The sequence below is a fragment of the Pholcus phalangioides genome, unplaced genomic scaffold (assembly GCF_987345545.1).
Source record: "Pholcus phalangioides strain wild (caught in Gottingen) unplaced genomic scaffold, Ppha-v1.0 ptg000002l_1, whole genome shotgun sequence".
Classification (NCBI taxonomy): domain Eukaryota; kingdom Metazoa; phylum Arthropoda; class Arachnida; order Araneae; family Pholcidae; genus Pholcus; species Pholcus phalangioides.
Genome location: NW_028301595.1, coordinates 2,665,116 through 2,691,546, shown reverse-complemented (window position 1 = coordinate 2,691,546; position 26,431 = coordinate 2,665,116). Strand labels below are relative to the sequence as shown.

Sequence of the window (26,431 nt, the reverse complement as noted above, 5' to 3'; positions counted from 1 at the left end):
AATTCCCTTTGATGTGTTTCGACAATGATTCTCTGCCCACCATTTGCCCCCCCCCCCAATCATCATCATGATCATCAACGGCAATTTCCTCAATCACTGCCCCTCACAGATCTTATCTTTTGTCTTAAAAGCCAATCTCGCAACACGAAATTGAGCCAAATTTTTCATGTTTTGAAACAATAAATTTTTCATTTTTAATGATTGAGAAACTTTTTTATTTTTTCAATTTTTTACGAATCAGTTCTTGTTGAAGATAAAATTAGAAACAAAATTTAAAAATAATGGTCTTGGGAAAAAAATTACCAAAGAAATTAGAATTTTTTTTTTTTATCTGAATTTGTTTACACAGAAAAAAATTAGAACTTTTCTTAGATTAAAAGTTTTTAAAAAATAAAAAAAGAATGACAAATTTTTTTTTTTCTTTCTTTTAAGGAAATTTTTTTTCTAAAAAAACACTGAAAATCAGAAAAAAATATGGAAATTATTTCTTGATTTACTTACACGTTTTTAACGAGAAAATCAAGTAATTTCCACATTTTTTCAGATTTTTAGTGTTTTTTTTTTAATAAAATTTAATTCCTTAAAAGAAGAAAAGAGGGAAAGAAAAAATAATTTTTTTCATTTTAAAAAAAATCTTTCAATATAAGAAAAATCCTAATACTCCTTGAAACAAATTCAGATGCAATTTTTATCTCATCTTTTTTTGCAATGCTTTTACTTTTGTTAAAAAAATCTCAATTTATTTTAAATTTGAATTCTAATTTTCTAAAAATTAGAATTTTAATTTTTAAGGAATCATTTTTTTTTCTTTTATTCATAGTTCCAGTTGAATTGAGAAATAAATTTTTTGAATTTTTCCTCCTTTTTTTTCAATTTTCTTTTCGGTGTAAAATTTTAATTTTTAAAAATATCAAGAAATAATTTCCACATTTTTTCCAATTTTTCTCTAATTTGTTTTAAAACAAAATTCAATTCTTTGAAAGCAATTAAACCAAGAAGAAATTTTTTTTTTTCACTCTTTTCCTTTTTTTTTGTATCAAATTTCAATTTAAGAAAAATTCTAAATTCTCTGAAATAGAATTAACTAGTTTGAATTTAAATTTCTTCCATAACTTTTACTTATTTTTTTTCGTAATTTATATTTTCTAAAAAATTAGAATTTAAATTCCTAACAAAAATTTAAGAAATATATTTTTTTCAAGTAATTTTATTCACATTTTTAATTTTTTTAACATAAAATTTAGATTCTTGAAAAGAAATCGATCAATAAATTTTTATCGATTGTTTTGAGGATTTAAATAAAAAAAATTTAATTTTTGTCATGGATTTTGTGTTTTTAAAGGTAAAATTTTAATTTTTTATAACAAAATTGAGAAACATTTTGGCATTTTTTTTGTCTTAAAATTTTCAGTTAAAATTTCTTTTTATTCTCTCTTCTAAAGTAAAAAACATGATTTTTTTGTTTTTTTAAAAATAAAATGTAAAAACAAAACAAAAAATTGCGAAATAATTTTTTTCTTTTTTATTCATATTTTCATTAAAAAAATTTAAATTCTTAAAAACAAATTTGTTCCACTTTTTTTTCAGATTTAAATTTTTTTTTTTTAAAAACTTTAAATTTAAAAATAAATTGAGAGGAAAAATTTCTTTTCTTTTGAAGTTTATTGAATTTATTTTTACAAATTTGTAAAAATAAATTGAGAAATAAAATAAATGATTTTGCAAAAAAAATTTTTTATTCATTTTTTTTTTCTTATTTCTCTCTTTTTTTTCAAATGACGAGATTTCTCTCCTATAAATGTATACATAATATATATATATATATTTTTCATCGCATTCGCATATTTACATACGTACAATAAAAAAAACACATCGAACGTGTAAATTCAAGATTCCAAACATAATACTGTATACAATATAATAGTATATATATTTATATATAATTTTTAAAATTTTAAAAAAATTGAATTTCGTCTCACGAAACGTGTCACAAGTGCCGCTCTGAAAATATTAATTTGGAATCGGACATCGGATATGACATCGAGACATAGTTTTAGCGTCACCGGTCAGAATCGCGCAATAATGTACAATATGCTTCGATCACCCTCGAAATTCCTACGTTGAATTGGAATTACCTTATAAAATTCGCATGCTTAGCCCTCGCAGTCATCTGACGTGAGGCCCGCGACCCTCAAATCCAATATGGTAAGAATGAACTAAGTGGCACGTTTCCAGACCATTTAAGTGTCGCAGTGGTAACATGCTCGTCTTCCACTGTGAAGGTTACCATCAAGGTCCACGGATTGGAATCCGGCAGAAGAATATCAGAATAAAGTTCTTTACCTATCGAGTTTGGGGTGACCATCTACAGATGGTGCCTTCACCAACTCCAGGGGTTGGAAATATGACCGGAGTTGGTACGTAGTGGAGTAGACCTTTTAAGTGACTTAAACTGACCTAACTGACCTAAGTGTGTGACATATCTACAGATAACGTATAAGTCAGTGCTTCTCAACCTTTTTTCAGTTCGTGGGCCTCCTTTGGATCATATTTTTTTTTCTCGTGAAGCCCCCGTCTTATCGAGGGCTATCCATCAAGGAGCGAGACCCTTCATACTTATTGAATTGATTTTTTGAACAAATTGATATGTTGAAGAAATTTCATGAGTAAGGTTGACCCCTGAATCGGCGAGGGTTTTCGTGTATGTGTGTGTATGTGTGTGTGTGGGGGGGGGGGGGTTCTATGCAGTGCCGTCTCAACACCATGGACCCTCGGAAGAAAATTTTCTGGAGCTCCTTACTTTAGCTGGAAAAGCAACAGCTTACGTATTTACTTTCTCTCGCACACACACAAAAACCATTGTACAAGATCACATGTAGGACCCACTGTTGACATCAGGCTCAGAGTCATACCTGCATAGACCATATTTTAAGATGACCCTGGTTCTATGCAGGACTATTTTAGCAGCACGCCCCCCCCCCCCCCCCCACCTAACTGGGTATACCTGTGTACAAATTTACATTCTTATTTTAAAAAAAATATAGAATCAAATCTGATTGATCGTGGGGCCTCCTAAGCATTAAGCAATCAGTTGAGACGGCCCTAAGCTGTATGAGCAGACATACTTCTCACACACACACACATGAGCAGATACACTATTATATAAAGGCAGTCACGATTTTTCTCATCGTATTTCACTGAAGCTTCTTTTTTCTACATTTTTTTCCATAGAGCTTTGTGGACCTGTCTTAGCAGCCTGTCAGGGCTCCCTTTCAACTTCATTTTCACCCGTAGCCTTCCCTGGAGTATCTCAGGATCGCAAGGGGGGGGGGGGGGAGGCATACGATCCCAAGTTGAGAACCACAGACTTAAGTGTGACGTGTTTACAGATCACATAAGTGACCTGTCGTACAGTTCCGCATTACTTGAGTAGCCCGTGGCACATTTCCATATCACTTAAGTGACCCGCAGCATATTTATAGACCATTCAGGTGACCCATGGCACATTTACAAACCATTTAAGTGACCTGAGGCGATGTTACGGATCACTCCAGTGATCTTCGGCATAGCTCCAGAGCACCTAAGGGTCCGCAACACATTTACAGATCAGTTTAGTGACCCGCGACACATTTCCAGATCAGTTTAGTGACCCGCGACACATTTCCAGATAACTTAAGTGACCTGTGATAGATCACGTCATATTTCCAGGTCGTTTAAGCGGAGAAACCTACTCTAATGGCACCGAATCAGTCTCAAATTACAGTATTTTCTTTCATATAAATACCTTTCATAATTTCTTTTCATAAATTCTTTCATAAAATATAGCTGATTATAAAATGAAAAGATTGTTGAGCAACCATCAACATGAAATGTATAAAAACAATTTTTATAGCTAAAAAATATTATTATACACGGGCGCATAAATATTACAGAATTTGATACGAAATTTCGCTGGTGTGTGTTTCGCTAGCTATATAGATATTTTAGATATTTTTCTATATTAGGAGTCGATGCTTTGATGGCCGTAGGCTGTGCCTAGCGGAGTAGAAGGCAAGTGCTTCATTTTGGGTATTATCAACGATGACGGATAAGCTCTATTTGGTCATTCTTTTCCATGTAGGAACTGGCTCGGAAATCAAAGTAGTAATTTCTATACACGGTCGTAACTAGAGGAGTGTAGGGTGCCCTGGGTGCTGCACCCATAGGGAGCACCGAATTTATCATCTAAGCGGACCTTCAACATTATTACACTATTTATCCAACACCGCCTATAAAACAAGGCGTCCGCACCACGCAGCTTGTGACGTCAGTGAAGAAGGCCATTCTTCCTATTGCCACTGGATATACTGCAAAAAAAGGTAAAGATATCGCATGCGTCGGCCTGCTATATCCAATGGCAATAGGTGAAATGGCCTTCTTCAGTGACGTGACGAGCTTCGTGAGGAGGCCTTCTTCTATAAGTGGTGTTGATTTATTCCGGTTACATATCGACAAACTTAACATTCATACCCGTAAGGAGGGAATTCAGTTTTTCGTTATTGGGTCGCAATGAGTGAAGGAGATAGCAATACGTCACCATCGGCGATGTTCTTGGCAAAGTTTGAGGAGGAGATTGAATATGGCGATTTCGTTTCTCATTTGCCTGACACTTTCTTTTGACGACGAATTGACAAACGAAACGATGACATTTAAAATAAGATTAAAAATAGAAGAAAGTGCGGAAGTTACGTCAGAAAGAACTATAGGCGAAATAAGGAAAAAAACCCCGACATTCTAGCTTCATCTTGAACTTCACCAACAACTCCGCCGAAAGTGACGTACAGCATTTCTTTCCTTCGCAGTCATTGCGACCAATCACGGGAAGCTAAATTTCTCCTACTCTGATCAACGTTAAGTTTTGTTGATATGCACCACTGGTTGACCATGCATTTAGTTGCGGCCCTGTTTGTATATATGGCGTGTACTGTAATGACTACATGAGCGTCATAGGAAAAGAATTCTCGTCCTGACTAGACGAATAGTGTCCGAAGATCCATACCTAGTCCCAAGCCTGTCATAAAAGCATCATGTGCCACTGAGCAAATTGATATCCTAGTGCCACCACTAGAATAGACGTACCAGCCTAACAATTTACACATTTACGCTCGAAAATTTTTTGTAGTTCTCTTTATGATGGAGCCTCCTATGCAGCTGGAAACCCCCCCCCCTCCCTTCCAGGCAGTGCCCGAATGAGCCCATGCATTTACACGGCCTTGCCTAGGCCTATACAATTCGTAGTTCTAAAAAAATTGCGTGAAAAAAATTTATGACTTCATATACGTTGTACGGAATTGTAATCTGTGTCCTACCAATTTATAACGTCTACGATTTACCAGCGCAACGTCACCGAGTGGTAAAGCGCTTAGAAAAATGTGCGGACTCATCGTTCTTATTACGTCTAACCGTTCAGAAAAGACCAAGATAAGGAACAGAGATCAGATATGCAGATCACTGATCGTAATACTGACGCCGTATTTGCGCTAAAGGATGGCGGATGAATCAGCCCGAGGTTCCAAGGAGCCCTACGATTGGGTATAGCAATAATGCTGACGTCACACCTTTGTTGAAATATTGTGAATGAGTCGGTCTGGTATGTCGAAGAGCTATACGAAGCGAATTTAATTGAGTCTCGAAAACCTGTTTTGACAAATCTTATGCGACATCTTTAATTTTGCTTCCAGTTTTACCAGTGAACTATTATCCTATGGTTCTTAGAGTTGAATTTCTTCTACTCGTATCAATGTAAGGTATGTTAGTATGCGCGCTCCGGTGGGTCATGTATTTAGTTGCGGCCCTGTTTGTATACATATGGTATGTACTACTGCAACGAAAAGAATGCTCGTCCTGACTTAGACGAATAGTGTCCAAAGAACAGTATCTAAGGTTAGGATCTTAGGTCTTAACAGTGTTATGGGCGAAGTGATACTAGAGAGAGTGGACGTACCATCTAAACAAATCGCATATTTATTCTTGAAAATCATAGTACCGAATCTCTTCATCATGAAGCCTCCTTTGCACCTGAGCCCTGAGCTCATGGGTTTTGACGGCACTGCCTAGGCCTATGAGATTTGGTGGGGAGGTTTCAAAAATCCACGAATCCGCGAAAGATTCACGACGTCACATCTGTTGCACGGAATCGGTTGAATTTGGTGTCTCACCAACCAATGATGTCAATGACTTACTACCGTCATGCCAGCAAACGGCATGCATAGCCCCTCCCACGAGAACCTGTTCACACAAATCGTACGTGGCGTCATAAATTTTGTTTACTGTTTTATTCGGAAACTATTGACCTATTGTGGTTCTTTGGACACCTTTCATCTACTCAGAATGAAGATTCTTGTTCTGTAGAATTTAACTGGTCGTTACGGGACACCCTGCCTTCTTGGGTTTTTTGTAGGATAGTTTGTTCAAGTGGAATTTGTGCGCGATGCCGTTACGTATACCATTTTAAAATTGTTATAAACACTCGCGAATAAAGTTTTGTGGATTCAACGACAGAGGGCGTATAAACATGTCATATGAAAAGAATGTAAGTTCGTTCACTTTGGAAGAGCTTCTATTCAGTTTGTCCGGTACTAGCTCATGATGTCTCGGAGGGCAGCGAATGCTTCAGTCATGGTGTCGTTGTCCTGGAGGTTCGCCGCCATCATGCGTTTGTCACCACCGGGTCTACCAGGAGGTTCCGATTCCGCACATGAAGCGAACGTGGGATGTTTGAATGTCTGTTGGAGAATTTGTTCGAGACACCTCAAATCCTCCCCTGTCCGCGAGTCACTGTGGGACCCAGCCGAGAACTGCGGCCTGTAGTCCGACGGTGTCATTACGTCTCGGCCTGCAGCCATCGAATTGCATCCGTAGTTACTAGCTAGGTAGCGGTCAAGCTCTTTGCCATCGATATCGGAGAAAATGTCAGTGGATAACGATTGTTCGACGCTGTTCGGACGGATGGACCTACATTCGGCGTTCGCCGTAGTCCTCAAATCGAACCCATTGTCGCTACTGGGAACGTCGGTGTTCCTCTGGAAATCGGTGGTCGCGTATCTACCGGTGATAGAGCCACCGACCAGAGACGATTCCGAGGAAGAGTTGCCACACATCGCGGGCTCTAGGGAGGAGGAAGATGGGGCAGCGGTCACCGAGTATCGACCGAACTCGGCGTCCTCATCGCTGTTCTCGATCTTGACTAGTGGCGAGTGGCTGTAGAACACGGTGGCGGAACTAGACGCGTGAGGGAATGGGGACAGCTGGGAAGAGACAGTGGCGTAGTTCGTGGAGTGTCTGTAGCCAGGGGATCGTCTCTGTAAGGCACTGTAAAGATGGCTGGTTTTGGGGAAGGCACCACCGCTCTCTCCGGAAACTGATGATACCGGTGGGCTCTTGACCGGTGACATGGAAGACGGTGAAGTCGTTTGGAAGACATCTGAAGTCCGACAAGCTTCCGGGTACTGCAGCATCTGATTGCTACTGTCCGACACGGAGTAACCACTGGAAGAATACTGACCACTGTCCGAAATCGTATACAGTGGGCTGCAGGAACCCGAACTCATGGCATGAATAGCGGAAGCCGAAAGTCTCATCGGCAGCTTGTAAGGTGGTCTGACGTCTTTTAGGTAGTTTGATGAGCCACCAAACTGAGACATGAGTTGTATGAGGGTACTGCTACTGTTCGAGTTCCTGTTCGTCCTAGTCACGTCCCCTCTCTTCGCGTGGCCCATCGTCTTGTCGTCGTGCGGCGGAGACATGTCCGGTGTCGGAAGCGTCCTCACGGATGATTCCGTCGTCCGTACGTTCTCTTGAACTGACGCGGACACCACCACGACACGTTGCTTCTTGGCGATCGTGGCCGCATGCGGCGGAACCGTGTCGTTGTCGGGGCTGCTGTTCGGGGAACAGTCTGGGGTCTGGATGCCGTAGTAATCGCAGTTCATCAACGGGTTCCTCAGCGCTGGACGGACGGAGTTGCTAGATATCGGTGGCTGGTGCTGCTGCTGCTGCTGCTGATAAGCGGAACGCTGCTGTTGCTGGACAGATGACTGATGAGGAGGTGGTGGAGGCGGAGGTGGAGGAGGCGTCTCGTACGCGGAATGGTATTCGTGCTGGTACTGCCCCGCATACATGTCGCAAGAAGGTCCGCTCGACCCGTGAGGAGAATCCGACGACATCGGGCTTCCTATTTTGCTTCCTATTCCGTTGGACCTCTTGGTGCTTTTGCGTCTCCGGGGTCTGTATTTGTAGTTCGGATAGTCTTTTTGGTGCTGCTGCCGGAGCCTTTCGGCTTCCTGCACGTATGGCTGCCTCTCGACAGGCGTTAAACTCCTCCAACGTTTGCCTGCAACGAAAGGAAACGACCATGAACATTAACGAGTCTTTTCAGAGATTCAAACGCATACATAATAATCATAATTTCATCATAGTACGGAAATAAACCTTATTATACGAAAATTCAACGTGTACCGAAAATAAATAATATAACATGTCAAAAATTGTTCTGAGGACAGTATTTGGAAACGTGTTAATTTTCTCGGGACTTCGTTTTAAGAGTTTTAAGGGGATATTTTTGCAGACGTTCTTATATCCAGTCTTTTATCGAGCCCAGATTTGTTTAGCAGATTCACAGATGTAACCTGCAAAAAAAGCCTTCACCTCCTGACTATATTACTCCAAGAAAAAACAGAACATGCAGAAAATCATCAATAGAATCCTAAATAAAGCGATATCTGGGTTAAATTACCTTCTTTTTCTTGATCAAAACAGAATTTTTCCTTTCGAAAAGTCACGATTCGGGATTATTAAAGGGACGTGTGATTAACCTGAGTGTAATCAAACTCACACGCGTTCTCTTATTTCTATAAATTCGAAGTGTATGCATGCCATTCCGGACACTCCATCCTGGGGATGGCTCTGTGACTGTGCAACTCGTGCGACCGCGTGTGGTGCCTCCTATAGGAGGGCGATGCCGAAAAAAATTGAAAAAATAATAAGTACGGAAAAATCTGGACAAACATTTTCTAACTGAACATAAATGTATTAGATAGAATAATTGGCTTAATAAGTAATAAAGTGTAATATTTGATGCACACACACACACATGCATGGCGCATATGAATCTGTCAGTTTTGAGTCATTTTAATGGTGTGGCATATACGCCGGAGGGGCACCGAAAATATTTCTCGCACGGATGAGAGTTTTGTCCAGAGCCGCCCCTGATCCACCTCCTAAAATACATTAGATCGAGACTAAGGTGTGCCAAAAGTTGTTTCAGCAGAATCCCCCCCCCCCCTTCAAACCTTTCCTATCGGGTCCCTTAACTCGTTGAGACGGTCCCGATTAAATTATGTAGCATTTTTCCTCAAGCACCATCAGAGAGAAATATTTCCATCATGGGATGCCTCATTTCATTCTTAGGCACATGATTAGGAGTGCAAATAACGGAGAGTCAGAGCGCAGTACCATCTCAACACCACCAGGAGCCTACGGGGCAAAGTGATGTTCCATTGTCCCCTTATCAAGCTGAAAGTGCCTGCCTATATACGATTCGCATACTTAATTTTCGAAAATTATAGTACCAAATCTCAACGTCACGAACCCCGGTCTAGTCCAGGTACGCTTGGTCAGATGGCAGCGTATGACCAACCACTGTGATCAGGGCTAAAATGTCAACTAGGATTGTCTAGCGCAGTCATTCCCAACGTGGGCGTTAACGATCCTGGGGGGCGATGGAATGTTTCGGGGGGGGGGGGGTGGTAGAAGCTACGGGGTATAACATAGAACTCTATGGATTAGATTGCGTTGGGGGCGATAGGAGAAAAAAAAAATTTCTGAATAAGGGGTTGATGGGACAAAAAAGTTTGGGAAACTATGGTCTAGCGTAACATGCAGATGAAGCCAAGGCGTGGGTGACATCATTCAACCTGTATATAAGTAGCGAGCTGCGATCGCTTAGGGGTCATTCAAGTATTACGTCAGCATCGAGGGGGGGGGGAAAGAGAGGGTTTCGGATTTGCTGACTTTTGATGACGGGGTGGGGGTTGAGGGTTGCTTACGTCATCAACCACCCCTTATGATATGTAATATTCTAAGCTGCTGACCCCAGTGCCGTCATTTCAACTTTTTCTGGGGGGGGGGGGGCAAAGCACATGTACTCAACGTACCATTGTTAGTGTATTTTCAAAAGCCAGGTGGGAGCAACGGCCCCCCCCTGCCTCCCTCCCCTAAATGATGGGCCTGCTGCTGACAGAGGGGGGGGGTCAGTGTTTTTTTTGCTGACTTTTGCTGACAAGGGGGGAGGGGGTCAAAAATGGCCGAAAACCTGCTTAAGTCCCCTCGCCCCCCCCCCCCCCCAGCGTCAAAGGTTGAGTCAACTGATCCAATGTCCAATGTATATATGAATTGACATTATCATCATCGTGCCCCTCAGACTTCCAAGTCTATCTCCGCCTATTGCTCGGATTGGTTAAAATCCTCAATTTAACCCATCCGTTTCGATCTTCAGTCCTTTCACCTGCGATTGTAGTTGAAAAATTGTAGGTGAATATGGCCGTATAACTGCTTATTATCGGTATAGCCCAGCGGTTATCGTTCTCAAACCTTTTGCACCCGCGGCGCCCCCTTTCTCTAATTAACGCTTATCCGCGGAGCAGTTAAACAAATAGTCGCTTCGAAAAACATTTGTCAGTGTCGTCGCTTCACGGCGCCCGTGACGAAGGTTGGCGGTGTATCACGGCACACAGTTTGAGAACCGCTGGTATAGCCCACTGATCAGGAATGCATAATATTCGACTCGAGAAGCCGAACCAAATGACTCATTCAAATGCATTCCAACATGGACACACTGATTAGAAAGACTCGGAGGGATCGGACTCGTGGGAAACTCACGCGCTCATTCCCACAAAACTAGCCCTGCTTTTGTTTTTTTTTTAATTCTAGCCGAGTTGTTTTCTTTTTCTTATGTATCCTAGCACTTATTATTTGTTTCAATCGGCGCCGCCTTGTCTTGAGTTTATAGTAGTAGTACGCCAAGAACCCTTCCGGGGACGCCAATGAAATTAAGCGTCATCCTCCCCACGGAACTAGTTGCAGCGAAAGAAAGAACATTGGTGAGAACCTGACCTTTCCGAAAAAGATCTTTGAGTTCTTAATGAGTGGACTTTTAATCCCGTGTTCATGTCTTTATTTATTTATTTCTCTGTCTTTACACGTCGATCATTTCGTTCTCCTCTCGCTCTGTCTTACGATAACATAAAAAAGTGGCCGCCGGTCATTTGACTAAAACGAGCAAAAAAAGGGTCACCGAGACACTTGTTACAATGTGGCCTCTCTTTTAGTCTGTCCAGGTTTGGGCTGAAGGGGTGCTTGATATATAAGTTATGCGTATGTTATATTTCGGGTAATTCGGTTGTTCATTCCGCTGATGGGATAGACAAACAGCCCCGGGGTTATTGATTGTAAGTTATATATAGGATACTGTCCTTTATGGAACTCGAGATACGAATTTCGGCCGGATATGTGAGATTGTATCAAGGGTCTACAACGAATGGTCTTTGGAAGCTTTTTTCGTCGTGGCAAGTCGGTGATTTTCAGAAAATGGTTGAACACATTCAAAACGATTAATTCTAAAATTAATGGAAGAAATAATTCCAAAATAAATGAGTGAAATAATTCCGAAATAAATGAGTGAAATAATTCCAAAATAAATGAGTGAAATAATTCCGAAATAAATGAGTGAAATAATTCCAAAATAAATGAGTGAAATAGTTCCAAAATTAATGAGTGAAATAATTCCGAAATAAATGAGTGAAATAATTCCAAAATAAATGAGTGAAATAATTCCAAAATAAATGAGTGAAATAATTCCAAAATAAATAAGTGAAATAATTTCGAAATAAATGAGTGAAATAATTCCAAAATAAATGAGTGAAATAATTCCAAAATAAATAAGTGAAATAATTCCAAAATAAATAAGTGAAATAATTTCGAAATAAATGAGTGAAATAATTCCAAAATAAATGAGTGAAATAATTCCAAAATAAATAAGTGAAATAATTTCGAAATAAATGAGTGAAATAGTTCCAAAATTAATGAGTGATATAATTCCAAAATAAATGAGTGAAATAATTCCAAAATAAATGAGTGAAAGAATTCCAAAATAAATGAGAGAAATAGTTCCAAAATTAATGAGTGAAATAATTCCGAAATAAATGAGTGAAATAATTCCAAAATAAATGAGTGAAATAATTCCAAAATAAATGAGTGAAATAATTCCAAAATAAATGATTGAAATAATTCCAAAATAAATAAGTGATATAATTCCAAAATAAATGAGTGAAATAATTCCAAAATAAATGAGTGAAAGAATTCCAAAATAAATGAGAGAAATAGTTCCAAAATTAATGAGTGAAATAATTCCGAAATAAATGAGTGAAATAATTCCAAAATAAATGAGTGAAATAATTCCAAAATAAATGAGTGAAATAATTCCAAAATAAATGATTGAAATAATTCCAAAATAAATGAGTGAAATAATTCCAAAATAAATGAGTGAAATAATTCTGGAGGTAAAGAAATGATTTTAAGTTCGAAATTGATGAAAAAATAATTCTGAAATAAAGGAGTTAAATAATTTCGAAATTGATGAAAGAAATTATTCTAGAATAAATGAAAGAAACAATTCCAGAATTGATGAAAATTCAGAATTTTACTGAAAGAAATAATTTCAGAATTATTGAAGAAAAATAACTTATAAATCACAATGAGAGAAACAATTTCGCATTTGCTGATTGATAGAAATCATTTCACAACAAACCAAACACTAATTGCATAATTATTGAAAGAAATTATTTCGAGATATATATTGAGAATGAAAATAATTTCAGAATTACCAAAATAAATAAATAATTAAAGAATCATTTAAGTGATTTCAGATTAATCTCAGAATTAATTAACTTAATCAGTAATTAATCAAAAACTTTTCAGAATTAATGAAAAAAATTATTTGATAAGTAGTTAAAAAATTCATAAAAATTAAACGAAAGGAAAAAATATTCAAATGCAATTTGCGAAAAAAATATTTTCACAAAGGGAGAATTTCTTCCTTTTTTGGTACAAAAAAAAAGATTTGTTCAAGTTTTTGTCAATAGAGAGCGCTGCAAAAAAGTTCGGTAGGAGTGATTGAACATGGATCTTTCTTCAATATTTTCTGTGTCCGAAACGTTCGTGAAGCTTCAGACGGCGATTCGTGGCTGAAGTAAAAGAACTTCACCAACAGTGCTTTATATACCATACATATCCATCACAATGAAAACTCCAGTAACAGGAAAATTCAGAAATCGGGTGTTAATCGTACAGCCTGAAATTTTATAGGAGTCTGATTTGCATTTTTCCACAATCATTTTTCTTTCAATAAACACATATATATCTATTTAAAGCCTTTGTAGTAAGTACTTGCGAAAGCTTATTATTGCCAACGAACGCCTGCCTTAAAGCTATTGTTGACGACGCCTGTTTGAAAAACTTATTACGAAATACCTGTTAGAAACTTTTTGAAAAGAAATGTCTATTAGGAGACCCATTGTTAATGGATGCCTGTTAGAAACCCCTTGTGAAGTAATGCAGCACCCTCTATCGACAAAAAGTTGAATTAATTTTTTTTCAATAAAATTGCCAACGCGAAAGCCTGCTTTAAAGCTATTGTTGACGATACCCGTTTCGAAAACTTGTTAGAAAATGCCTGTTAGAAACCCATTGTTTAGAAATGCCTGTTAGAAACCCATTGTTTAGAAATGCCTGTTAGAAACCCATTGTTTAGAAATGCCTGTTAGAAACCCATTGTTTAGAAATGCCTGTTGAAAATCCATTATTAAAAAAATACTTCTTGAAGTCTTATAGCCAAAAAATACTTATTTCAGAACCATCAACGAAGAATAATTGTTTGAAGCTTATTGTTGAAAATGCGTTTGAGGCCTATTGTTAAAAATAATTGTTGGAAGCCTATTGTTAAGAAATAATTGTTGGAAGCCTATTGTTAAGAAATAATTGTTGGAACCCTATTGTTAAGAAATAATTGTTGGAAGTCTATTGTTAAAAATGACTGTTTGTAACCTTTTGTTCAGAAATAACTGTTCGAGGTCTGTTGTCAAAAAAAAGTTTTGAGCACATGTTTAAAAAAACTCCGAAGTTGTTGTTAAGAAAAATTGTTTGAAGCATATTGTGTTAAAAGAATGCTTTTTTGAAGCCTAACGGTTAAAAGAATGCCCGTTTGGAAGCATATTGTTGAAAGAATGCCAGTTTCAAGTCTATTGTTGAAAAATGGCTGTTTTAAGTCAAAGAATAAAAATATATTAAGTGTATTGTTAAAAATTTGCCTGTTTTAAGCATCTTGTTAATAATGTTTTCTTGAAGTCCATTGGTGAGAAATGCCTGTTTGAAACGAATTATCAACGATTGAGAAATTAACGCCCATTGTTGACGAGTGCCCGTTCGAAGCCTAGCGTCAATGAATGTCTATTCGAAGTTTATTACCACAGCTTTCTTATAAAAAAAATCTTCATATAGATCTAAATTAATTAATTAATTAATTAAAATCATTAATATTCTACTGTTTTTTCCCCAAGAAAATCAAGTATTGAATTGATATAATTTCAAACAAGGCTGGCTTCATTAGATACAATTTAGAACGCTATACATTTATTTCCTAACAGGCAGGGCCCCTATTTCTACATGGACACGGGCGCATTTGCCCAGGGACCCAAAATTCAAGCAACATATACGCACTGACCAAGCAAACATCTCTGACTCTTGTAACAGGAGCTCACTAACAGGGCCGTCTTTAGAGCATCATGGGTCCCCGGGCCAAGTGATTTTTCTGAGGTCCTACCAGGCAAATTCTTGAAGATTTCAACCAGATTCCATTTTTGTGAGGCCCCTTTTCTCTTGAGGTGCCCGGGTGGGCCCATGCCTTAAGACGGCACTGCTCACTAATTCCTGCTTAACTTAGGGCCCTTTCCCCTGTATGCTATAGTCGGGCCCCTGCCAGTTGAGATAAGTAACCCAAAATTTCCGATTAGACCAGGGAGTTCTTGGAAGGATTCCGGGGGTGTCTATGAACTTGATAAAAGAAAACAGTAAAATTTTTTTACCTGGATATCATTTCAAATTTTTTGTGGTCTGACGACCGCAGAATGTTAAGAACCCCTGGATTAGAGGTTGTTATACTATATCAAAGGCTTCTAACGGTTTTGTTCCAAGGTTAACGAGACTGTTCCACGGAACCCCCCGATGGTGATACGAGATCGCTTAATATTTAACTCAAACAAATATGAATATTTCTGCAATGTAAAAAATTTTATTATAACATCAATGAAAAATTTTACTGCGGAACCCGCGAAAGGCTCTTGTGAAACTCCAGGTGGTTCCATGGAACACCAGCTGGAAACATATATGCTATATCAGTGGTTCTTAACCAGGAGTTCTTGGGGAGGAATCAGTGAGCTTGGATGAGAAAATGATTAAGTTATTGTTTTTATATTATATTATTTGTCGAATAATACTTGATCTTCATCTTACTGACAAAGGAGATCCATCTTATTGACAAAGGGTCTGTCTTATGTTGATAAAGAAGCCTGTATTATTAACAAAGGGCAACCTGGAATTCGTCTTATTGACAAAGAGGGCCGTGGCATTCATCTTACTGACAAAGGAGATCCGTCTCAGTGACAAAGGAGCCTGTATTATATTGCGAAAGGGGTCTGTCTCTTATTGACTAAGAGGGCCGTGGCATTCATCTTACTGACAAAGGAGATCCGTCTCATTGACAAAGGAGCCTGTATTATATTGCGAAAGGGGTCTGTCTCTTATTGACAAAGGAATCCGTCTTATTAACAAAGGGGGGGGGGGGTCCGTCTTATTGACACAGGTGTCCATCTTATTTACAAAGGAGACCGTCTTATTAACAAAGGAGTCTGTCTTATTGACAAAGGAGGAAGGTGAAATTGGTCTTATTGGCAAAGGGGGTCTGTTACTTCATCCTATGACGAAAGGCGTCCGTATCCTTCACGTTATTGACAAATATATCTGACTTGACAATCAACAAAGATGATTGACATGATCTTCGTGTTATTGGCAAAGGGGGGTCCACGGAATTCGTGTTATTGACGGGGGGGGGGTCCGTGGAATTCATGTTATTGACAAAGGGGGGGGGGAACTCTTATTGCTCATATTCATCTTATTGCTCAAAGCGTCCGTGGAAGTTAAGAACCAGCGCGCACTAGATGCTGTTTAACCTTATACGCATTCAAATATCAAACTCTACGTGCGAAACTATCCATATTTCATCCGATGTACGTAAATAAAGTCTTTTCTGTTTTCACTACGAACAAGCACGCAATATTCCAAAGAACACAATAAACGGCTTCGAATGAGGAAGAATCACGTGAAAATCTGTAGACAAGACAGAGGAAGAGATTGGAAATGTATAAAAAAAACTAAAAAACACACACACACACAACTTTTCTATTTAACATTAGCAAAGAAAAAACTGGGCCGCAATCACACTTTTTTTTTTTTACATATTCATCATCATCATTATTATTATTACTGCCCTGCCTATGTATTTACATAGAGGCAGGGAATCGGCTCGTGTTTACTCGTATATAAGGGCGGAGGTGGAAATCACGGGTCAGCGTACACACAAATCCTCTATCTTACACACATAGATTCGAGATTTAACAGGTACCGAACTCATAAAAAAAAAAAAAAACGCGGCCACGTCCAGTACAAGATGGTTGCTGGTCCGTCTTAAAAAGACGACGAACCACAAGGAGTTAACTTATTTTTTGGGCCGTATGGGGGCCAAAGATGGCGGCGGGTGGAAAAAAAAGAGATAGAGATATACCATTATTATTATTATATATTTTTCTTGACGTCGGTCAGCTCAGCACCGGACCGTGACGAGCCATGGTCCGAACCCTTTCAAGCCTCCAATTCCCTTATACCGTGTGGAATTAAGAAAAACGTATTACATACCTTTAACACTTGAGTTAGAAAAAAAATACGTTATATATTGCGGAGTTAAGATGTTACGAGTTCGTGCCTGGATATTACAGATCGCTTAGGCATGATAAAAAAAAAATACTTATATATAGGCTTATACTATGTAATATTTGCGGTTTTCCGTGCCCTCGAGCAAAGAAGTATGACCGCATTTTATGGGACATTCGAATTTTGACGCTTAATAAACTGAGGCTATTTACCCGGTAACGGGAAAGCTATTGTTGACACCTTCATTACGGTAGCTTTTTTGCTCCGGGATTATATCGATTTTTACGTGTCTGAATTTCGTACTTGATTTGATAAGTGTTTTTATATAAGTGATAATTGTTTCCTACTTCGACGAGGAGAATAATTATGTTTTTTGGGGTGGTCGTTTGAGGTATTAGGCCGGCATTACACTATAAAAGTTTGATGAAAGTTCGTTTATAAAACTTGAAAATGCAACCAATAGACGGATCAGTTCGCTCGAATGTAACAGAAGTGATTATTGGTTACATTTTTTTAAGTTTTATAAAATAATTTTTAATCAAACTTTTATAGTGTAATACCGGCCTAAGTCGTAAAGAAATGTCTTACAAATGTATTTGGATTAACTTGGAATAACTGCATTGAATTTTGTTGAATATTTTCGAGGATTAATTTCTTTATTTAGAAATCTCTCTCAGAAAGAGATTAAAATCATTATTTTGTACTCATATGCATAATTTTCATTCTTGTATCTTAATAGTGTTTCTGAATTTACTTGGAAAAACGTTGTAAGCGGGGAAAAACTTCATATAGTAAATATCTCCATGCTTATTAAGTAAGAGTTTGAACCACGAAAATAGGTCCTACTAAGCGGGTAAACGTTCTTACTGGGAACGTTATAAGCGAAATCTATTGTAGGTATTTATGTTTCAAACTGAATAAAATTGTTTTAAACTGTTCAAAACAAAAAGAAGCGGTGACCAATGGAAACTAGAATGAGATAAGCGCGATTTTAGAGTACGTTTTCAAAAATATCAGTCACATAGGAATTGATATTTTTAGAGAAAAATAGTGTAAAGAAATCCCCGCTTAACAGCATATAGCGTCGTCTTAACGTATATTTCCATCTGGTCACACCCCGCGGGCTTAGATGCATAGGAAGCCCCCCCCGATAAAAGCGATTTGGTGCGGTGATTTTTGAAAGTAAGAATAACTTGGTAGGAGGCCTCCAGGATATCACTTTACTTGAGGGTCCTTGATGTTGTCGAAACAAGAAAGTGAGTCAGCGCTGGACCTATCTCCAAAAATTTACATGCTCGGTCGGGCATGTAACTTAAGATAATAGATGCCCGAATGAAAGAATAATTTACCATACCCCAAAAAATATTATCACTTGATTTAATAACTTAAAAAAGATAATTTGGGAAACAAATTGATTTATTCGCATAAAAAATATCGAAAGTACAAAAGGAATGTGGTCAACACAATCAAAAAAAATCAGTCAAACCACTAATTATAATTTTTCGCGCTGTTGGTGACGTTACAGAAGTCACCAAGTTACAATTCATCTCGCTTGTAGAGATTCATAACTAATTTACAGTTCAGGACCGGACCGGACTTTAGGCAGGTGCGTGCCTTGGATAGGTTGGCCAGATCATGCGACTGAAAAACCGGAACAAATTCCGATAAAAAGCGGGACATAACGCGAATTCACTGGTAAAATCTGGGACATCTTGGAAATTTTTTTTGTTCAGAATTCTTGTATAGTATCGAATTGTAAAGCAATGTGAAGTTGAGATTTCATTAACTAAAATTAAATTTTAAATTTAAAAAAAAAATCCTAATTTTAAATTTAATTTTAAGATTTAGTCAATGAACATTTGGATTTAATTCATGAACTGAACAGTTTCCTTTATTTCTTGAATCAATTTTTATTCAATAACATTGATGTCATGACATTTTAATCACATGTGCAAGCTGTTTTTAATGCATTTTTTTGAACATTTACAAAAATTAAGTATCCAAGATATTTGAAACTCTATACCAGCAAAGGATAGCACATACAATCAAGAACACGTGCAAAAAAAATTGAAATAAATCAATGGCTAAATAAAGTATTTAAAAGGTATGAGAGAGACTCCTTGACCGGTAATTTTGATGAGTAATTTCCACTCTTCCTCTCTTTGCCGCTGTGGTGGTCGAGTGGTTATAGTGACGGACTCGCGATGCGAGGATCCGGGTTCGAACCCCACAGTGGTGGTCGGCTCTCCGATCTCCCCGTTAAAAAAGTCTCACCATAGAGAGCAACAGTCCTACAACGATAAATCATTCAATCATAACACTTCACTCATAGTTAGGAAAACTGGTGGCAGATGGCAGCACTACACATAACAAGCATTACAGAGAAACAAAAAAACTTCACGTCAGGTTTCACTACACGTACATTCCCGCATGTACCGATTCGTTGGGGGTTCCGCGAGGGGGGGGGGTGTAGGCGGGGTGCATGTGTGGTGTAGCAGTAGTAGGTATCCAAGGATCCCCGAGCCTCAAAAATTGGCTCGGGGATCCGTGATGTTCTTAAGTCAGCCACCTCGTTGGGCAATTTGCCTGTTGTGGCGTTGTATTTTTAGGAGGCACTTTTCAAAAAGCGAGGGATATTTTTTTTTTTATCGGTAAGAAATAACCCTATTAAAAAAATTACCTAAAATTTTTGAAAATAAAGTGAAGTTATCCCTTTGAACGAGTATTTTCACTCCTCAATGAAATTTGGAAGAAGTAAAATTGAATTCGCATGCATGAGTCACACGCATGTAGATGCGTTTCGATGAATACAGGTTGCCACAGCCAGAATTACACGATTATCCCGTAAAATACGGGTTATATGGTCACTTTTTATATGCAAGTTTCTGGCCCGGACTGAAAAGGTTGTGCATTCCTATATTTCACGCAAGAAGCATCACTGAACTGGAACTCGTGCTGCCACTTATCAAATACAACTGTTAAAATTCTTCGATTGAAATCAGTGACTGATTTTTGATTAATGTGTTGCGTGAAAAAAAAAAACAATACGGTATGATATTGTTGAATAATTGTATGCACTACCATTAGTTAAATTACCACGTTTGCCTCAAAATTTCAACAGTTGATGTTTGTGTGTAGTAAATTAACATCCGTAAAGTGAAGTTATCCCTTCGATTTCTTGTAATTGTAGAAATTACCAAAAACAAGTCGACTCTGGCTTATACCATTTCAATTACAATACGCCAAAGAGGGCTACACTTTGCATTACTAACGTAATTTTACAACAAACAAATAACTGTTAAAATTTCGAAGCAAACTTAATGATTAAACTGATATAATTGCTTATAAAACATTAAATAATGGCGCATCATATTGATTTTTCTTGTGAGGCCCATCAATAAAATACCGGTCACCAATTTTAATCGGAAAATTGCACCAATTTTGTTTTTTATACGATAGGTGGCAGCAGGAGCTTCTGTTCAATGACGTTTCTTACATGTTTTTCAGTAAAATAGTTCGAAGAGTAATTTCACTCCTCTCTGAAGCTTAAAGTGATAGTTTTGTATAACAAGGGGACATTTATTTAAAGAAAAACAGAGAAATATAATTCTATTAAGAAAACTTAAAATTTGAAGGAGTATATTTTAACTTTTCAATGAAATTTGGAAGAGTAAAATCGAATGTGCATGCGTATTGGCGAACAAGAAAATGTACTATGTATTTCGCTGGAAGTAAGCTTTCCCGTTTTCCTGGATAGCCCAGTTTCAGTACATGAGGGCCCACAGGGCTGCAAAATATTAGAACCGTGAAAATAATTCGAAATACGTTTTATTAAAAATTTGCATCATGGCTGCCAAAAAAAACATTTCTATGGAATTTCACGCATGTGCGTAGAAACACTTGCATCATCGTGGATGAGAAAATTGAAACAACCGGAAGTGCTAAAATTTTTTCTTTTATGTTCCCGAATCGGGCATGTGAACAAAAAAAATAGAAGCCCGGTCGAAATGTTTGCATGCCCAAGGGGCATGTCGGGCAATAGATTTCTCCAGCCTTGCCGTAAACATGGGCCTTTTAGGACACGAAATTCACTGGCGTACCCGTAAACGTCTGTTCCTCTCACAAACAGTCTGTTGGAAATGAAATTTTACCGTTTATTCAAGAAATGATGAAAGTCTCTTAATTTTTTCTCTCACACGAATGTAAATAAGCAAAGGGTCAGCAGTCACACGGGGATGATGGAGAGGCCCTGGACCTCCCCCTCCGGGTGGGGGGTGGGGGCGACGAGCTTACGTTGCTTTTAGCGACAGAGCCTGGGTGTCTCGCGGTTTCTCCAGTTTCTCCAATCACACGGGGAAGAAATTCAGTGTAATTATGTATCCCCTAAAAATCATTTATTGTGAGAATGTGGTTCTTTTCAAGTGGATGGAATTCGCTCAACGTTTTCTTCACTCTTAAACATCCGCAACTTAAGTTTCATTTGAATATTCTGCCAATTGCAACAGATACTATTAAAAGGACGATTTCCATACTTTGTACTACTAATAGTATTTATACAAAATAGTAGTATATATACATCGCATGACGTTGCAAATAGATGAAAAAAATGGAAATTTTGTGCAGCATATTTTCAACATTGAGGACTGTCTCCATAGAATCCTCTGGTGCTTTGTAAGAAGAGGTTCGTTGTGTTGAGCCCGCACCTTCTGTAGCAGAAAGCCTCCGTGAAGCTCGTAACGTCACTGAAGTCGCCCATTTTACCTATAGTCATTGAATATACTGCAAAAAAGGTAAAGATTTCACATACGTTGGACTGCTATATTCAATGGCTGCAGGTGAAATGGATGACTTCGGTGACGTCACGAGCTTCGCGCGGAGACCGACTGCTGTAGAAGGTGTTGGTTGAGCTCTGTGAGAAAACCTATTGGTTACTTTACCTTACGTAAAATTCACACCAAGGTCGCCCTTACTAGACGCGGGGTCCGTTTCGATAATAATTTCGGGGCACCAAAAACTTTTAGGACCCCTCCCCACTTTGCTTAGATTTTGTATGTTTTGCGGGGAAGGAGAATCGGTATCCGTTGTTTCAGAACATACAGGAATGCTGAGAAATATCCATACAAAAAAATTTTAAACACGCAATTATATGTTAATTAACACGAAAATTGACGAAAATTCAGCTCTGGAGGTGATTTTAAGCCAGTGCGAGATACAATTCTCGAAACTAATGAAAATTTTAGAATTGATGAATTAAAAATAATTGAAACAAATAATTCCAGCACCAATGAAAAATCAGAAATAATGAAAGAAATAATTCCAGCACCAATGAAAAATCAGAAATAATGAAAGAAATAATTCCAGCACCAATGAAAAATCAGAAATAATGAAAGAAATAATTCCATAATTGATGAAAATTCGGAATTAATGAAATTAATGATTCCGCAATATTGATAAAAATTCAGAATTAATGCAAAAAATAGTTTGAGTTGATAGAAGCCTCCAATGATATACCGTGAGTGCGGGTCTCGTATACCCCTAAGGGTGGCTCTTATTCAGCCATTTCTCTAGAAAAACTTTGAATACCTTATTGATTACTTTTCTTTTTTTTCTTTCAAACCAAGCACAACTCCAGTCTATCACCATGGGAAATTTACTACCTATTGAGATGTGTCGTAAGTGTAAGTGTGTGTATCAAACAGTCTGAGTGCGCATATAGTGTATCTGATTTTTCAGGGCTGCCATCTATGTTTCAGAAGTGACGTGAGTGAAGAGTAATGATTGAATATTTGTACCGTTTGTGGGCCTGTTGCTCTTTGTGGCGAAACTTTTTAAGGAGGGGGGGGGGGCGGACGGACCTATTGATTACTACTCTACCGAACCGCACCTCGTAAACATTCCTCTAGGGAATTGCTAACAAATTGGTGAAATGCCGGAACGCATGTTCTAATGCGTGTCGCTAACGTATTTATTTTGCAAGAATCATGCGTTTCCGTGTTTTAGTGGTGCTGCCATCTGTCCTGAATACCGTAAAATAAAACGCCCGAATTTTTGTGTTATGCGAGTATCGCGTTGAAGGTCTGCCTGCTGTCTGCGGAAAGACTTTTTCAGAAATTCGAGATCTGCTCGCAAATGCTCTATGAGAAAAGCATTATTTTGAGCTCCACTGGGAAATATTTCTTCGTCGTCTATATAGGAAAAGCTTGCTGCCCCTGGGACTCCTTGTACCGAGTTCAAACCTCATTAATCAGTATCTCTGTTTGAAAAAGAAATTGCCTGGAGCTCCATCAATTATGTTCAAAATTCTATTACAAAAATCATTATCTGAAGCCATTCTAATTACAAAAATGATGAAAAGAAAAGGAAAAAGAAAATTAACGTATTTTTGGTGCACGCGAATTTGGTTCCTCCCCCCCCCCCATACTTTTATTAGAAGAAAAATTGACCTACCTTAAAGAAATATTTGAAATTCTCTATTTTTAAGCTGTCAATTTCTTTTAATTAAATTTTATGAATCATTTGATATACTGAAACACACACGTGCTCATTCCCTGGTCCGCGGGTCAAATGTGGCCTTCGGAGTCATTTGATGTGGCCCGCGACCTCAAACCTCTAATTTTGTAAAAATGAACAAACGGCACATTTTCGGATCAATGGATCAATTAGGTGACTGGCGGTGCAGTTCCACGTCGCTTGACTGGTCCGTGACATATTTACAGATCACTCACGCTGCCCGCGGCACATTTACAGATCACTCAAGCTGCCCGCGGCACATTCCCAGATCATTTAAGTGACCCGTAGAATATTTACAAATCACAGCAGCACACTTCCACAGCATTTAAGCGACCCACGCCACATTTTCAGCTCACTTCAGATGATCCATGGTATATTTACTGATCCCCGCGGCATATTCCCAGATCACTTGAGGGCCCGTGGTACAGTTCCATAACACTTGAGTGACCCGCGGAACATTTAAAAATCACTTCAGTGACCTGCGGCTCAGTTCCACATTACTCTCGCCGCACATATAAAGATTACTTTAGTGACCCACGGTGCGGTTTCAATGACGAGGCCCGCGGCACGCTTCCAAACCAATGAAGTGGCCCGCACTATTCTAAAGGTTGGGCTTTAATAGGAGTGTTTTGAATCACATTATTCATTTATTTTTTCTCACATTAACAAAATGCAATTTTTCTAAAAAAAAAAATCGAATTTTCTTCATAATTTATGCCGTTAAAGTCTTTGAAACTATTCAAAGGAAAAATCCTACTGTTAAAGCATCTATTAATACAGAATTAAGATATACAAATAGAGTTTCAAGACATTAAAATGATTAGCTGTTAAAACAATATTCCTCTCACCTGACAAGCAAACACAGATTTAAAAAAGGGAGCTTTTTAATGAAAACAGGCTCAACTCTCATGACCTGCAGGCCAAATGTGGCCCTCGGAGCCACCTGATGTGACCCGCGATTCAAACCTAATTTTGTAAAGATAAACTGCTCGGCACATCCACGTATCACTTAAGTGACCTGCGGTGCATTTCCAGATCGCTCAAGTGACCACGGCATGTTTCACAGATCAGTTGAGTGACCCACGACACAGTTCCAGAGCAATTAAATGACACGCGAAAAGTTCCGCGTCACTCAAGTGATCTGCAACGTATTTAATGATCTTTTAATTGACCTACGACGCAGTGCCAGATCACTTAGGTGGTCCACGGCACATTCCCAGATCACTTAAGTGACCCGCGGTATATTTACAGATCGCTTGAGTGGCCCCGCGACACAGTTCCAGAGCACTTAAGTGGCCTGTGGCGAAGTTCCAGAGCACTTAAGTGGCCTGTGGCGAAGTTCCAGATTACTCAAGTTACCAGCGGCAGAGGTCCATATCACTTAATTGTTTCCTAGACACGTTATCAGACCAATGAAGTGACCCACACTCTCCTAAAATTGAGCACTCTTGAACTGTATGGATCCTATAGGATCCCTTGATGGATTTGTAGCAATAATAATGACAATAAAATTGAAATTGAACTAATGCATGCCAGCACAATATGTAAAAATATAGATTATAAATATACTTTTAGTGCAGATAGAACAAAATTCTGAATGAAGTCAGACGCAGTAAAGTTCAAATTACTCAAAAAAATTAATTTCTTTATTTTTGAATAATTAATTAGGTTTTTTTTGTCAATTTTCATGCACTAAATAATAGTTCTATTCTATAGATAAAATTACCAGATTAAAAATTATTTTTTAATAAATGAATAAAAAATATCAGTTTAAAGAAAAAGGTGTCATTTTCTTTTATAAAAGTTATTTTATAAAAATCCCGAATAACAATTGGGAAAAAAACATTCATTCAAACAGATGTTTTCCAACCTTTTAATCAAAAAAAAGGGAAAAAAATTATCACAACTTTCAATAAAATTTTAATTTAAATAATTATTCAATCAATAAAAAGATTAATAATTTATTAATTAATAAAAATTGACTAAAATTAATATTTGTATGAAATTCATTAGAAAAACAATAGTTTTGGAGAAAATTATAAACAAATGTTCAATAAAAATTTTTAAAATATCATTAAAATATATAGAATTATTAGAGTTATATTCAATTTTCTAAAAAAAAGTATTAATTTGAAAAAAATTCAATGCTTATTTTAATTGATAAGAAAAATTTGAAAAAAAAACCCTTTTTTCTTGGAAGAGATAAATTTATTCAAATTTGTATTATTGTTGAAAAGTTGATAAAAATTATATTTTACCGAAATTTAATTGAAAAATTATTGAAAATAATAAAAAATAAAGCATAATTAAAGAATTATCTAAAAGAATATAGAAAATAATTAAAAACTACCGAAAAAAATGAAAACTATTGAAGAATTATTGTAAGTATTATCAAAATTAGTAAAATTTTAAAATATAAAATTAGTGAATGTTGCGTTAAAATTGGTAAATATTCAATTGAAGTCAGTAAATAATTATTGAATAAAGATCTAAAGGTACTAAAACTATTGAAAAAATACTAAAAGCCATTGAAGAATTATTTAAAAATTTGGAATAATTAAAGAATTACATTTTAAAAAAATTTGAAAAAAAAACCACTATATACTGTATTCGTTGAATAATATCATCGAAAGAAGAATTATAACCAAAAATTTTAATTCAAAAATATTTATTGCAAAATATATAACCAAAACAATTTCCATCAAATATATATTTATGAATTCTAAATAAGATATAACTATATTTTTTCATATAATAGTTTACTTCTCAGTTTTTTCTGATACACTATTTCTACAGTAGTTATTATTATACAGTAATATACAGGGTGGTCAAAAAGTCTGTAGAA

The 26,431-nt window shown here is 37.3% G+C and overlaps 1 protein-coding gene across 1 annotated transcript in view; it reads right to left on the bottom strand.

Annotated features, from left to right (window-relative positions):
- Window positions 1-2,984: 2,984 nt before the first annotated feature.
- The window catches only part of LOC149089066 (uncharacterized), a 122,037-nt gene continuing 98,590 nt past the window's right edge, over window positions 2,985-26,431 (bottom strand). Inside the window, exon 2 of the mRNA XM_089237053.1 lies at window positions 2,985-8,371. Coding sequence (XP_089093179.1) covers window positions 6,618-8,371 — 1,754 coding nt within the window. The 3' untranslated portion in view covers window positions 2,985-6,617. The remainder of the gene's footprint in view (window positions 8,372-26,431) is intronic.